Source organism: Schistocerca serialis, chromosome 2 (genome assembly GCF_023864345.2).
Source record: "Schistocerca serialis cubense isolate TAMUIC-IGC-003099 chromosome 2, iqSchSeri2.2, whole genome shotgun sequence".
Taxonomy (NCBI): Eukaryota; Metazoa; Arthropoda; class Insecta; order Orthoptera; family Acrididae; genus Schistocerca; species Schistocerca serialis.
The window spans coordinates 975,998,159-976,011,437 of record NC_064639.1 but is presented as its reverse complement, the minus strand read 5'-3'; the positions used below and the strand labels follow the sequence as shown (position 1 = coordinate 976,011,437).

Here is a 13,279-nt window from a genome sequence, read left to right as displayed (position 1 = left end):
GTGTAAAGTATGGAACCCTGCACAGACAGTCGGTCAATGCGATTTAAGCAACGTGCATTCATTGGATTCTTGACAGCAGAAGGTGTCACCCCAAAGGAGATTCATCAGAGAATGAAAGCAGTTTATGTTGACTGTGTTGATGTGAGTACTGTGCATCATTGGACGATTAAGCTTAAAGATGTTGAGGTGGGAACATCTGACCTGCATGACAAACCAAGCGTTGGATGTCCTGTGACAGCAACCACTGAATTTCATAAGCAAAATGTCGACAGATTGATTCAGGACATTGTCGTTTCTATTACAGAGAAACTACAAGCACAATCGACATTTCACAAGAACGCTTATGTCACATTATTGCATTGCTTGGCACTCGGAAGATCTGTGCATGATGGGTACCCTGGATGCTGACTCCTGAAATGAAAGCGCACAGACTTGCAATTTGCCAGGAACTCCTCTCGTGTTACAAGAATGAAGGTGACACCTTTCTCCATTCAATTGTGATAGACGAAATGTGGGTACACCATTACGACCCAGAGATGAAATGTCAGTCTATGGAATATCAACACAAAGACTCACCCCCAGAAAAAGAAATTAAAGACTCAGCTGTCAGCTGGAAAAATCATGGCCACATTGTTGTGGGACGAAGATGGTGTTATCCATGTTGTTTTCTTTGATCATGGAACAACAATAAATTCAGAGTGTTATATCACAATGCTGCGAACTCTGAAACAATGGCTAACAAGGGTCCGAAAGGAAAAGGGACATATTTTCCTGCTGCATGACAATGCCAAACCACACACTTCACGTGCCACCACAGCAGAACTTCAGAGACTGAATCTCATCATCGTACAGCATCCTCCACACAGTCCAGATTTAGCACTGTCTGACTTCCATCTGTTTCCGATAATGAAAGACGATCTGCGGGGACATCATTATGCTTCTGATGAAGACGTTGAGAGAACTGTGAGACTGTGGTCGTGGAAACAGTGTGTCGACTTCTTCCGTGACAGCTTCAGAAAACTTGTTCATTGTTGGCAGAAATGTATCCAATTGGCTGGTGATTATGTGGAAAAGTGAATATTGGTAATTAAAGATCACATTCTAAGGATTATTTCTGCATTTGATTTATTAAAATATTCCCATCCAAACCCAATTAATGAAAGTGGAGGCATTACTTTTCATCCAGCCCTTGTAAATTACCGCAAATGAAACTAGCAGCAATCGTCTTTATACTCTAGCTTGTCACAGGTATTTATCTGTGATCGAATCCTGAACACCAGTAGTCAGAGATGAAAGGTTCCCACCACAATATTTTCAGACAATACCACCATATATGAAACCTTTTGATTCATCAGATGCACGTTATAAACTACAACGAACTTCTGTAGCTGCACTTGACACATGCTGTTGAAAAGGTGATTTTTTAAAATTTTGTTTTTATGAACCAAATTGTTGATGTATCATACAGGGAAGTAGACTACGCCATCATTTGGATCTCTAGGAGCGAGCTACAGCCGCATTCTATGCATCTTCTTATCCTTTGACACTCTCATAAACAATTTTTTGGGTTTGTGGAGATGTGTTCCGTCTATGCAACTAATTGAAGGCAGTTTGTTCCCATACACATTTTGCTTGTTCTATTTGTGAAGCATCAACATGAATAAAGGAAGCGAAATGCGTATGGCAGTAAACAAACTGCCTTCAATTAGTTTCATAGATGGAACGCACCTCCATGAGTTTTGAAGCAACTATGGAACAACAGGAAACAGAAAAAATGGTGAATTTGTTGGGTGTTTCTATAGCTTTATTTGTACATTGTGGTACTACACTCTATTCCTAACTCATATTCCAAAATGTCCCCCCCATGAACCATGGACCTTGCCGTTGGTGGGGAGGCTTGCGTGCCTCAGCGATACAGATAGCCGTACCGTAGGTGCAACCACAATGGAGGGGTATCTGTTGAGAGGCCAGACAAACGTGTGGTTCCTGAAGAGGGGCAGCAGCCTTTTCAGTAGTTGCAAGGGCAACAGTCTGGATGATTGACTGATCTGGCCTTGTAACAATAACCAAAACGGCCTTGCTGTGCTGGTACTGCGAACGGCTGAAAGCAAGGGGAAACTACAGCCGTAATTTTTCCCGAGGGCATGCAGCTTTACTGTATGATTACATGATGATGGCGTCCTCTTGGGTAAAATATTCCGGAGGTAAAATAGTCCCCCATTCGGATCTCCGGGCGGGGACTACTCAAGAGGATGTCGTTATCAGGAGAAAGAAAACTGGCGTTCTACGGATCGGAGCGTGGAATGTCAGATCCCTTAATCGGGCAGGTAGGTTAGAAAATTTAAAAAGGGAAATGGATAGGTTGAAGTTAGATATAGTGGGAATTAGTGAAGTTCGGTGGCAGGAGGAACAAGACTTCTGGTCAGGTGACTACAGGGTTATAAACACAAAATCAAATAGGGGTAATGCAGGAGTAGGTTTAATAATGAATAGGAAAATAGGAATGCGGGTAAGCTACTACAAACAGCATAGTGAACGCATTATTGTGGCCAAGATAGATACGAAGCCCACGCCTACTACAGTAGTACAAGTTTATATGCCAACTAGCTCTGCAGATGACGAAGAAATTGAAGAAATGTATGATGAAATAAAAGAAATTATTCAGATTGTGAAGGGAGACGAAAATTTAATAGTCATGGGTGACTGGAATTCGAGTGTAGGAAAAGGGAGAGAAGGAAACATAGTAGGTGAATATGGATTGGGGGACAGAAATGAAAGAGGAAGCCGCCTGGTCGAATTTTGCACAGAGCACAACATAATCATAACTAACACTTGGTCTAAGAATCATGAAAGAAGGTTGTATACATGGAAGAACCCTGGAGATACTAAAAGGTATCAGATAGATTATATAATGGTAAGACAGAGATTTAGGAACCAGGTTTTAAATTGTAAGACATTTCCAGGGGCAGATGTGGACTCTGACCACAATCTATTGGTTATGACCTGTAGATTAAAACTGAAGAAATTGCAAAAAGGTGGGAATTTAAGGAGATGGGACCTGGATAAACTAAAAGAACCAGAGGTTGTACAGAGATTCAGGGAGAGCATAAGGGAGCAATTGACAGGAATGGGGGAAATAAATACAGTAGAAGAAGAATGGGTAGCTTTGAGGGATGAAGTAGTGAAGGCAGCAGAGGATCAAGTAGGTAAAAAGACAAGGGCTAGTAGAAATCCTTGGGTAACAGAAGAAATATTGAATTTAATTGATGAAAGGAGAAAATATAAAAATGCAGTAAGTGAAACAGGCAAAAAGGAATACAAACGTCTCAAAAATGAGATCGACAGGAAGTGCATAATGGCTAAGCAGGGATGGCTAGAGGACAAATGTAAGGATGTAGAGGTCTATCTCACTAGGGGTAAGATAGATACCGCCTACAGGAAAATTAAAGAGACCTTTGGAGATAAGAGAACGGCTTGTATGAATATCAAGAGCTCAGATGGAAACCCAGTTCTAAGCAAAGAAGGGAAAGCAGAAAGGTGGAAGGAGTATATAGAGGGTCTATACAAGGGCGATGTACTTGAGGACAATATTATGGAAATGGAAGATGATGTAGATGAAGATGAAATGGGAGATATGATACTGCGTGAAGAGTTTGACAGAGCACTGAAAGACCTGAGTCGAAACAAGGCCCCCGGAGTAGACAATATTCCATTGGAACTACTGGCGGCTGTGGGAGAGCCAGTCCTGACAAAACTCTACCATCTGGTGAGCAAGATGTATGAAACAGGCGAAATACCCTCAGACTTCAAGAAGAATATAATAATTCCAATCCCAAAGAAAGCAGGTGTTGACAGATGTGAAAATTACCGAACTATCAGCTTAATAAGTCACAGCTGCAAAATACTAACACAAATTCTTTACAGACGAATGGAAAAACTGGTAGAAGCCAACCTCGGGGAAGATCAGTTTGGATTCCGTAGAAACACTGGAACACGTGAGGCAATACTGACCTTACGACTTATCTTAGAAGAAAGATTAAGGAAAGGCAAACCTACGTTTCTAGTATTTGTAGACTTAGAGAAAGCTTTTGACAATGTTGACTGGAATACTCTCTTTCAAATTCTAAAGGTGGCAGGGGTAAAATACAGGGAGCGAAAGGCTATTTACAATTTGTACAGAAACCAGATGGCAGTTATAAGAGTCGAGGGACATGAAAGGGAAGCAGTGGTTGGGAAGGGAGTAAGACAGGGTTGTAGCCTCTCCCCGATGTTGTTCAATCTGTATATTGAGCAAGCAGTAAAGGAAACAAAAGAAAAATTCGGAGTAGGTATTAAAATTCATGGAGAAGAAATAAAAACTTTGAGGTTCGCCGATGACATTGTAATTCTGTCAGAGACAGCAAAGGACTTGGAAGAGCAGTTGAATGGAATGGACAGTGTCTTGAAAGGAGGATATAAGATGAACATCAACAAAAACAAAACAAGGATAATGGAATGTAGTCTAATTAAGTCGGGTGATGCTGAGGGAATTAGATTAGGAAATGAGACGCTTGAAGTAGTAAAGGAGTTTTGCTATTTGGGGAGCAAAATAACTGATGATGGTCGAAGTAGAGAGGATATAAAATGTAGGCTGGCAATGGCAAGGAAAGCGTTTCTGAAGAAGAGAAATTTGTTAACATCCAGTATAGATTTAAGTGTCAGGATGTCATTTCTGAAAGTATTCGTATGGAGTGTAGCCATGTATGGAAGTGAAACATGGACGATAAATAGTTTGGACAAGAAGAGAATAGAAGCTTTCGAAATGTGGTGCTACAGAAGAATGCTGAAGATTAGATGGGTAGACCACATAACTAATGAGGAAGTATTGAATAGGATTGGGGAGAACAGAAGTTTGTGGCACAACTTGACCAGAAGAAGGGATCGGTTGGTAGGACATGTTCTGAGGCATCAAGGGATCACCAATTTAGTATTGGAGGGCAGCGTGGAGGGTAAAAATCGTAGAGGGAGACCAAGAGATGAATACACTAAGCAGATTCAGAAGGATGTAGGTTGCAGTAGGTACTGGGAGATGAAAAAGCTTGCACAGGATAGAGTAGCATGGAGAGCTGCATCAAACCAGTCTCAGGACTGAAGACCACAACAACAACAACATTCCAAAATGTAAAATCCAAAAGAAGACATCAATATGAAAGAGAATGAAGTGACATAATGCATCTTTTTCGACAGTTTCCAGAACACAGTTGATATCATATTGCTATCATGCGTTCACGGAAGTCCATGGTCAGAAAAATTTAAACAGTGTTACACACTTTTCGGTACTGTAAAGAATGGCATGCCTGTGTTGGCTGCTAGCTCCTTCAAGTTCGTGGCGCTGTAGTGGTCATGCACAGATCTGAGGCAGATTGCTTTTCATTGGTTGGCGTGAGGAGAACTGGCAACAGTGTTTCAGTTCGCTAGGACCGTTTGGCATCGCTTTCGAAATGCTTACTGAATAATGCTGGGGCTCCTTTTCATAAACAAGACCGGTCAGTGTGCTCGCGTACTGAACCGTATGGCAAAATGGCAGAAAGATAGGGCCACTGACTTGAACCAAATGGAACACCTTTTGGGATTACTTAGAATTTTGGCTTAAATATAGACCCCAGCGTCCAACATCACTACCTCCTATGGTTTAAACTGCAGCAGAACTCGACCGGTCATAAAGGTGAAGGGTAGACAGACCCCCATATTCTACATCTACATCTACATCTATACTCCGCGAGCCACCTTACGGTGTGTGGCGGAGGGTACTTATTGTACCACTATCTGATCCCCCCTTCCCTGTTCCATTCACGAATTGTGCGTGGGAAGAACGACTACTTGTAAGTCTCCGTATTTGCTCTAATTTCTCGGATCTTTTCGTTGTGATCATTACGTGAGATATATGTGGGCGGTAGTAATATGTTGCCCATCTCTTCCCAGAATGTGCTCTCCCGTAATTTCGATAATAAACCTCTCCGTATTGCGTAACGCCTTTCTTGAAGTGTCCGCCACTGGAGCTTGTTCAGCATCTCCGTAACGCTCTCGCGCTGACTAAATGTCCCCATGACGAATCGCGCTGCTTTTCGCTGGATCATGTCTATCTCTTCTATTAATCCAACCTGGTAAGGGTCCCATACTGATGAGCAATACTCAAGAACAAGCGTTTTGTAAGCTACTTCTTTCGTCGATGAGTCACATTTTCTTAGAATTCTTCCTATGAATCTCAACCTGGCGCCTGCTTTTCCCACTATTTGTTTTATGTGATCATTCCACTTCAGATCGCTCCGGATAGTAACTCCTAAGTATTTTACGGTCGTTACCGCTTCCAATGATTTACCACCTATGGCATAATCGTACTGGAATGGATTTCTGCCCCTATGTATGCGCGTTATATTACATTTATCTACTTTTAGGGAAAGCTGCCAGCTGTCGCACCATGCATTAATCCTCTGCAGGTCCTCCTGGAGTACGTACGAGTCTTCTGATGTTGCTACTTTCTTGTAGACAACCGTGTCATCTGCAAATAGCCTCACGGAGCTACCGATGTTGTCAACTAAGTCATTTATGTATATTGTAAACAATAAAGGTCCTATCACGCTTCCCTGCGGTACTCCCGAAATTACCTCTACACCTGCAGATTTTGAACCGTTAAGAATGACATGTTGTGTTCTTTCTTCTAGGAAATCCTGAATCCAATCACAAACCTGGTCCGATATTCCGTAAGCTCGTATTTTTTTCACTAAACGTAAGTGCGGAACCGTATCAAATGCCTTCCTGAAGTCCAGGAATACGGCATCAATCTGCTCGCCAGTGTCTACGGCACTGTGAATTTCTTGGGCAAATAGGGCGAGCTGAGTTTCACATGATCTCTGTTTGCGGAATCCATGTTGGTTATGATGCAGGAGATTTGTATTATCTAAGAACGTCATAATACGAGAACCCAAAACATGTTCCGATTTTACATATGACCAAAACTTTTTAGGGTTCTTGTTTAGATTGTTTGCCAATGTTTTATGTTCGAATTCGTTGAATGCTTCTCTCATTGCTCTCTTTACGCTCTTTTTCGCTTCGTTCAGCTTTTCCTTATCAGCTATGATTCGACTACTCTTAAACCTATGATGAAGCTTTCTTTGTTTCCGTAGTACCTTTCGTACATGATTGTTATACCACGGTGGATCTTTCCCTTCGCTTTGGACCTTAGTCGGTACGAACTTATCTAAGGCGTACTGGACGATGTTTCTGAATTTTTTTCCATTTTTGTTCCACATCCTCTTCCTCAGAAATGAACGTTTGATGGTGGTCACTCAGATATTCTGCGATTTGTGCCCTATCACTCTTGTTAAGCAAATATATTTTCCTTCCTTTCTTGGCATTTCTTATTACACTTGTAGTCATTGATGCAACCACTGACTTATGATCACTGATACCCTCTTCTACATTCACGGAGTCGAAAAGTTCCGGTCTATTTGTTGCTATGAGGTCTAAAACGTTAGCTTGACGAGTTGGTTCTCTAACTATCTGCTCGAAGTAATTCTCGGACAAGGCAGTCAGGATAATGTCACAAGAGTCTCTGTCCCTGGCTCCAGTTCTGATTGTGTGACTATCCCATTCTATACCTGGTAGATTGAAGTCTCCCCCTATTACAATAGTATGATCACGAAACTTCTTCACGACGTTCTGCAGGTTCTCTCTGAGGCGCTCAACTACTACGGTTGCTGATGCAGGTGGTCTATAGAAGCATCCGACTATCATATCTGACCCACCTTTGATACTTAACTTAACCCAGATTATTTCACATTCGCATTCGCTAATAACTTCACTGGATATTATTGAATTCTTTACTGCTATAAATACTCCTCCACCATTTGCGTTTATCCTATCCTTGCGGTATATATTCCATTCTGTGTCTAGGATTTCGTTACTGTTCACTTCCGGTTTTAACCAACTTTCCGTTCCTAATACTATATGCGCACTATTTCCTTCAATAAGAGATACTAATTCAGGAACCTTGCCCTGGATACTCCTGCAGTTTACCAATATTACGTTAACTTTTCCTGTTTTTGGTCTCTGAGGACGGACGTTCTTTATCAACGATGATAATGTCCTCTCTGGTAAGCCGTCAGGTATTTTATCGTTTCGCCCAAGGGGGGGTCCCTCTAACCTAAAAAACCCCCGTGTGCACGCCACACGTACTCTGCTACCCTAGTAGCTGCTTCCGGTGTGTAGTGCACGCCTGACCTGTCTAGGGGGGCCCTACAGTTCTCCACCCAATAACTGAGGTCGATGAATTTGCAACCATTATAGTCGCAGAGTCGTCTGAGCCTCTGGTTTAGACCCTCCACACGGCTCCAAACCAGAGGACCGCGATCGACTCTGGGCACTATGCTGCAGATATTAAGCTCAGCTTGCACTCCGCGTGCGATGCTGGTTGTCTTCACCAAATCAGCCAGCCGCCGGAAGGAACCAAGGATGGCCTCAGAACCCAAGCGGCAGGCGTCATTCGTTCCGACATGTGCTACTATCTGCAGCCGGTCACACCCAGTGCGTTCAATAGCTGCCGGAAGGGCCTCCTCCACATTACGGACGAGACCCCCCGGCAAGCACACAGAGTGCACACTGGCATTCTTCCCCGACCTACCCGCTATTTTCCTGAGGGGCTCCATAACCCGCCTAACGTTGGAGCTCCCTATAACTAATAGGCCCGCCCTCTGTGACTGTCGGGACCTTGCCGGAGAATCGGCACTGATGGGAGTCTGAATACTTTTGATAAGATAGTGAATGTAAGTTGCTCAAAGATGGTTCCTTCACTGAAATTAGCTGCTTGTAAATAAGCAGTATGAGAGCTTACGGTGTTCCCACAGTGTTGTTCTTTAAGTGTGTAATATGAATCTTTGTTAGATTAAGGTTAAAATTGTTTTCTGTGAACCAGACCTGTTTCTGATAAGTTGATTTGACGTGTGTGTGTGTGTGTGTGTGTGTGTGTGTGTGTGTGTGAGTGGGCAGATCATATAAACACAAAACATTTTTTACACACAGTTAGTGTTGCTGTTTGTTTCTTTTATAGAAATCATTCCTGCAATCCATTTCATATTTCTTTGCAGACGTATGTACCAAAAATTCAGATTCGGGGAAAAAGACAGTGATAAAGCAAGAACATTTTTAGATTTCTACTAAATAAAGATAGATACTACTTGTTTCTTAGTTTTTATGTGAAGATGAATGCCTTGGTTAAATGTTGAATGTTTGAGGGTAGAGGTACACATTCTTTGAGTAGAGTTTCCTTTTCTGTCTTGTACCATGATCATGGACATTTACCATGATCATGGACATTCACATTTTCACATTACTTTCAGAATTTTGCAATTGTATTTTCTACAGATTTATGCATTTCTAATATGTAGATTACTAAGAAGTAAAATGAGTGATTTTTGGAATGAAGTTTTATGGATTTGAGGTGGCTGTGCACTCTTCATTACTCTCACAACTCTCTCCTGAGTGAGGAGAGTATCTGAGCTATGTGGGGTGTCTCTCCAGAATGTGGAACCATACAGCTTTGTATTATGAAATTGTGTATATTAAACAGTGTGAACAGTCTCTGGGCTTTTGCAGTATGCAAGAATGTGTAAAGGGTAGCACATTTTATTCAGTTTACTCAAACGGTGGAAAATCGAGGATGCAGTAACAAAAACATGAAAAAGTTGCAGCAAGGATATAGACAGTGCACTAGTGTAAATTGATGTGTGTTGGAAGATATGAATGTACAATGAAGTAATTTGTTCTTTGCTTCCCTCCATCAGTGATTGCCACCTCCTCACTTCTCCCATCCATTCCTCCTCACTTCTCCCATCCATTCATTGTCTCTTTTTTTCCATGAATATACTTAAATTTAAAAAACCTTAAATAGTTTTTCATGTTGTCATGTAATTTCTCTGTATGGCTATTGCTTCTCTTCAGTTGCATCAGCTTTCTTTGTTCTTTGTTGCCACTAATTTTTTTTGTAGATGGATTATCTCTCATAACATAGAAGAGACAACGTGCAATGTCTGTTTAGTATTGTACATCTGTTCATTAATACAAGTGTATCGCTGTGGTAGCAATACAGCCAGTAAATTGTGGAAGAAATTAATCCAGCTACTTATTTCACAGGTTCAGCTTGTGTACCAGGATGGAAAACCTGTCAGGGATGAAAAGAACCCAGTCAAAGTTAGCTACAGATTTTCGCATGGTGAGAACTTCACGGAAGAATCATTCAAGTTATCACCAGATGGTATGGTGACACTTGACTTCTTCCCAGATAAAAATGCAACAGTTCTTGAAATTAAAGTAAGTACTGTGGTGAAGCTCATTATGAGTTATTGCAAACTGCTTATAATATTATATTTTACATTTAATATGCATCTCACTCTGTTTCATAATTATAATTCACTGATTTTTTGATTTAACATGTTTTCCTTCTCTTATTAAAAGGCACAATATCTCGGCATGGAGGAATGGTTCTCATCCATTTTACCTGCAAATTCACCCAGTAATACGTTCATTCAAGCAGTTGTGAAGACAGAACATCCAACTGTGAGTCTTTTTTACTGTTGGAAAATTATTTATTGTTGTAATTTGTAGCATTACCTATCAGTTATAATGGTGAGGCTTATAGCTTACTAATAGTGTAATACTGCTGACATCCTTAGGTGAACGATTATGTACAAGTGGAGATAAATTCAACAGTGCCTCTCAAGTACTTCAGCTACCAGATAATTGGACGTGGAGATATTGTGATAGCCCGTACAGTACAAGTGTCACAATCTGTGCCAATGTTCAAATTCCTAGCAACTTATGCTATGGCACCAACGGCCCATGTTGTTGTGTTCTATATGGCTGAAGATGGAGAGGTCATTGCTGATGCACTTGATATTGAGCTGAAGGGCACTCTTCAGAACTTTGTAAGTCTGTATCTTTATTGTGTTGAATATTCAACAATATTTTATTGTCTTTCTTTCTTAAAGTGGTAATGGTTTAGTTATTTACTGGGCATCATATGTATTGTGGTCCATCAAACAGATTGTAGCAAAGTGAGGATTTCATCTCTTCAACAACATTGGTTTGTTATTTTTTAATAGAATTTTGGTTCTTGCAGGTAACAGTTGAAGCAAATCCCAATGAAACAGAACCAGGTGGAACTGTTGATCTGAAAATTGAAGCCAAGGCTAACTCCTATGTAGGCCTGTTGGGAATAGATCAGAGTGTTTTGCTCTTGAAAGGAGGACATGACATCACAGAGGTAAAAAGATCTTTCACATGTCTCATTTGAACTTCTAAATTCTAGTGTCAATTTAACATAATTTAGAATCTTACCTGTAGGTTTATAATGCTGTTGTTTTGTACACTGACAGAAAAAAATCGCAACACTGAGAACCAGTTGTGCGCCATAAACAAAAGTTGGTAGGTATGGTTCTATATCTGAAAGATGATGTCTGTTCAAAAAGTTTCGCTCCAGTAACATACGAGTCACGCTAGTAGCATCACTATGAGGATGCTTATCAGGTTTGCTTTAAATACACGCTGTAACAGTCATGAGCATTAGTTACCTTTGAGATTGGACGTTGTGAGTTGATGTTAGTCAAGAATGCCTTTAAGGCAACAAAGACACCATTATCATTCTGCTGTGTTATGGAAAGACTTGGCAGGACTGTAGCTGTTGCACTGCTTGCGATCTGAAATTGATAGCAGTGGGACTTTTGGGGAAATTTTGAGTGTATATCGAGTATAATGGTAAGACAGAGATTTAGGAACCAGGTTTTAAATAGTAAGACATTTCCAGGGGCAGACGTGGACTCTGACCACAATCTATTGGTTATGAACTGTAGATTAAAACAGAAGAAACTGCAAAAAGGTGGGAATTTAAGGAGATGGGACCTGGATAAACTGAAAGAACCAGAGGTTGTACAGAATTCCAGGGAGAGCATAAGGGAACAATTGACAGGAATGGGGGAAAGAAATGCAGTAGAAGAAGAATGGTTAGCTCTGAGGGATGAAGTAGTGAAAGCAGCAGAGGATAAAGTAGGTAAAAAGACGAGGGCTAGTAGAAATCCTTGGGTAACAGAAGAAATATTGAATTTAAATGATGAAAGGAGAAAATATAAAAACACAGTAAATGAAGCAGGCAAAAGGGAATACAAACGTCTCAAAAATGAGATCAACAGGAAGTGCAAAATAGCTAAGCAGGGTTGGCTAGAGGACAAATGTAAGGATGTAGAGGCTTATCTCACTAGGGGTCAGATAGATACTGCCTACAGGAAAATTAAAGAGACCTTTGGAGAAAAGAGAGCCACTTGCATGAATATCAGGAGCTCAGATGGAAACCAAGTTCTAAGCAAAGAAGGGAAAGCAGAAAGATGGAAGGAGTATATAGAGGATCTATACAAGGGCGATGAACCTGAGGACAATATTATGGAAATGGAAGAGGATGTAGATGAAGATGAAATGGGAGATATGATACTGCGTGAAGAGTTTGACAGAGCACTGAAAGACCTGAGTCGAAACAAGGCCCCGGGAGTAGACAACATTCCATTGGAACTACTGACGGCCTTGGGAGAGCCAGTCCTGACAAAACTCTACCATCTGGTGAGCAAGATGTATGAGACAGGCGAAATACACTCAGACTTCAAGAAGAATATAATAATTCCAATCCCAAAGAAAGCAGGTGTTGACAGATGTGAAAATTACCGAACTATCAGTTTAATAAGTCACAGCTGCAAAATACTAACGCGAATTCTTTACAGACGAATGGAAAAGCTGGTAGAAGCCGACCTTGGCGAAGATCAGTTTGGATTCCGCAGAAATGTTGGAACACGTGAGGCAATACTGACCTTACGACTTATCTTAGAAGATAGATTAAGGAAAGGCAAACCTACATTTCTAGCATTTGTAGACTTAGAGAAAGCTTTTGACAATGTTGACTGGAATACTCTCTTTCAAATTCTAAAGGTGGCAGGGGTAAAATACAGGGAGCGAAAGGCTATTTACTATTTGTACAGAAACCAGATGGCAGTTATAAGAGTCGAGGGACATGAAAGGGAAGCAGTGGTTGGGAAGGAAGTAAGACAAGGTTGTAGCCTCTCCCCGATGTTGTTCAATCTGTATATTGAGCAAGCAGTAAAGGAAACAAAAGAAAAATTCGGAGTAGGTATTAAAGTCCATGGAGAAGAAATAAAAACGTTGAGATTCACCGTTGACATTGTAATTCTGTCAGAGACAGCAAAGG

General features: G+C 41.0%; 1 protein-coding gene across 6 annotated transcripts in view; it reads left to right on the top strand.

The window, feature by feature from the left end:
* Positions 1-13,279, top strand: part of LOC126458384 (CD109 antigen-like) — a 260,318-nt gene that overhangs the window by 153,251 nt on the left and 93,788 nt on the right. For all 6 annotated transcript variants that reach the window (XM_050095369.1, XM_050095367.1, XM_050095366.1 and 3 more), the window contains 4 exons: positions 10,168-10,344; positions 10,489-10,590; positions 10,707-10,958; positions 11,153-11,296. In XM_050095369.1, coding sequence (XP_049951326.1) covers positions 10,168-10,344; positions 10,489-10,590; positions 10,707-10,958; positions 11,153-11,296 — 675 coding nt within the window. The remainder of the gene's footprint in view (positions 1-10,167; positions 10,345-10,488; positions 10,591-10,706; positions 10,959-11,152; positions 11,297-13,279) is intronic.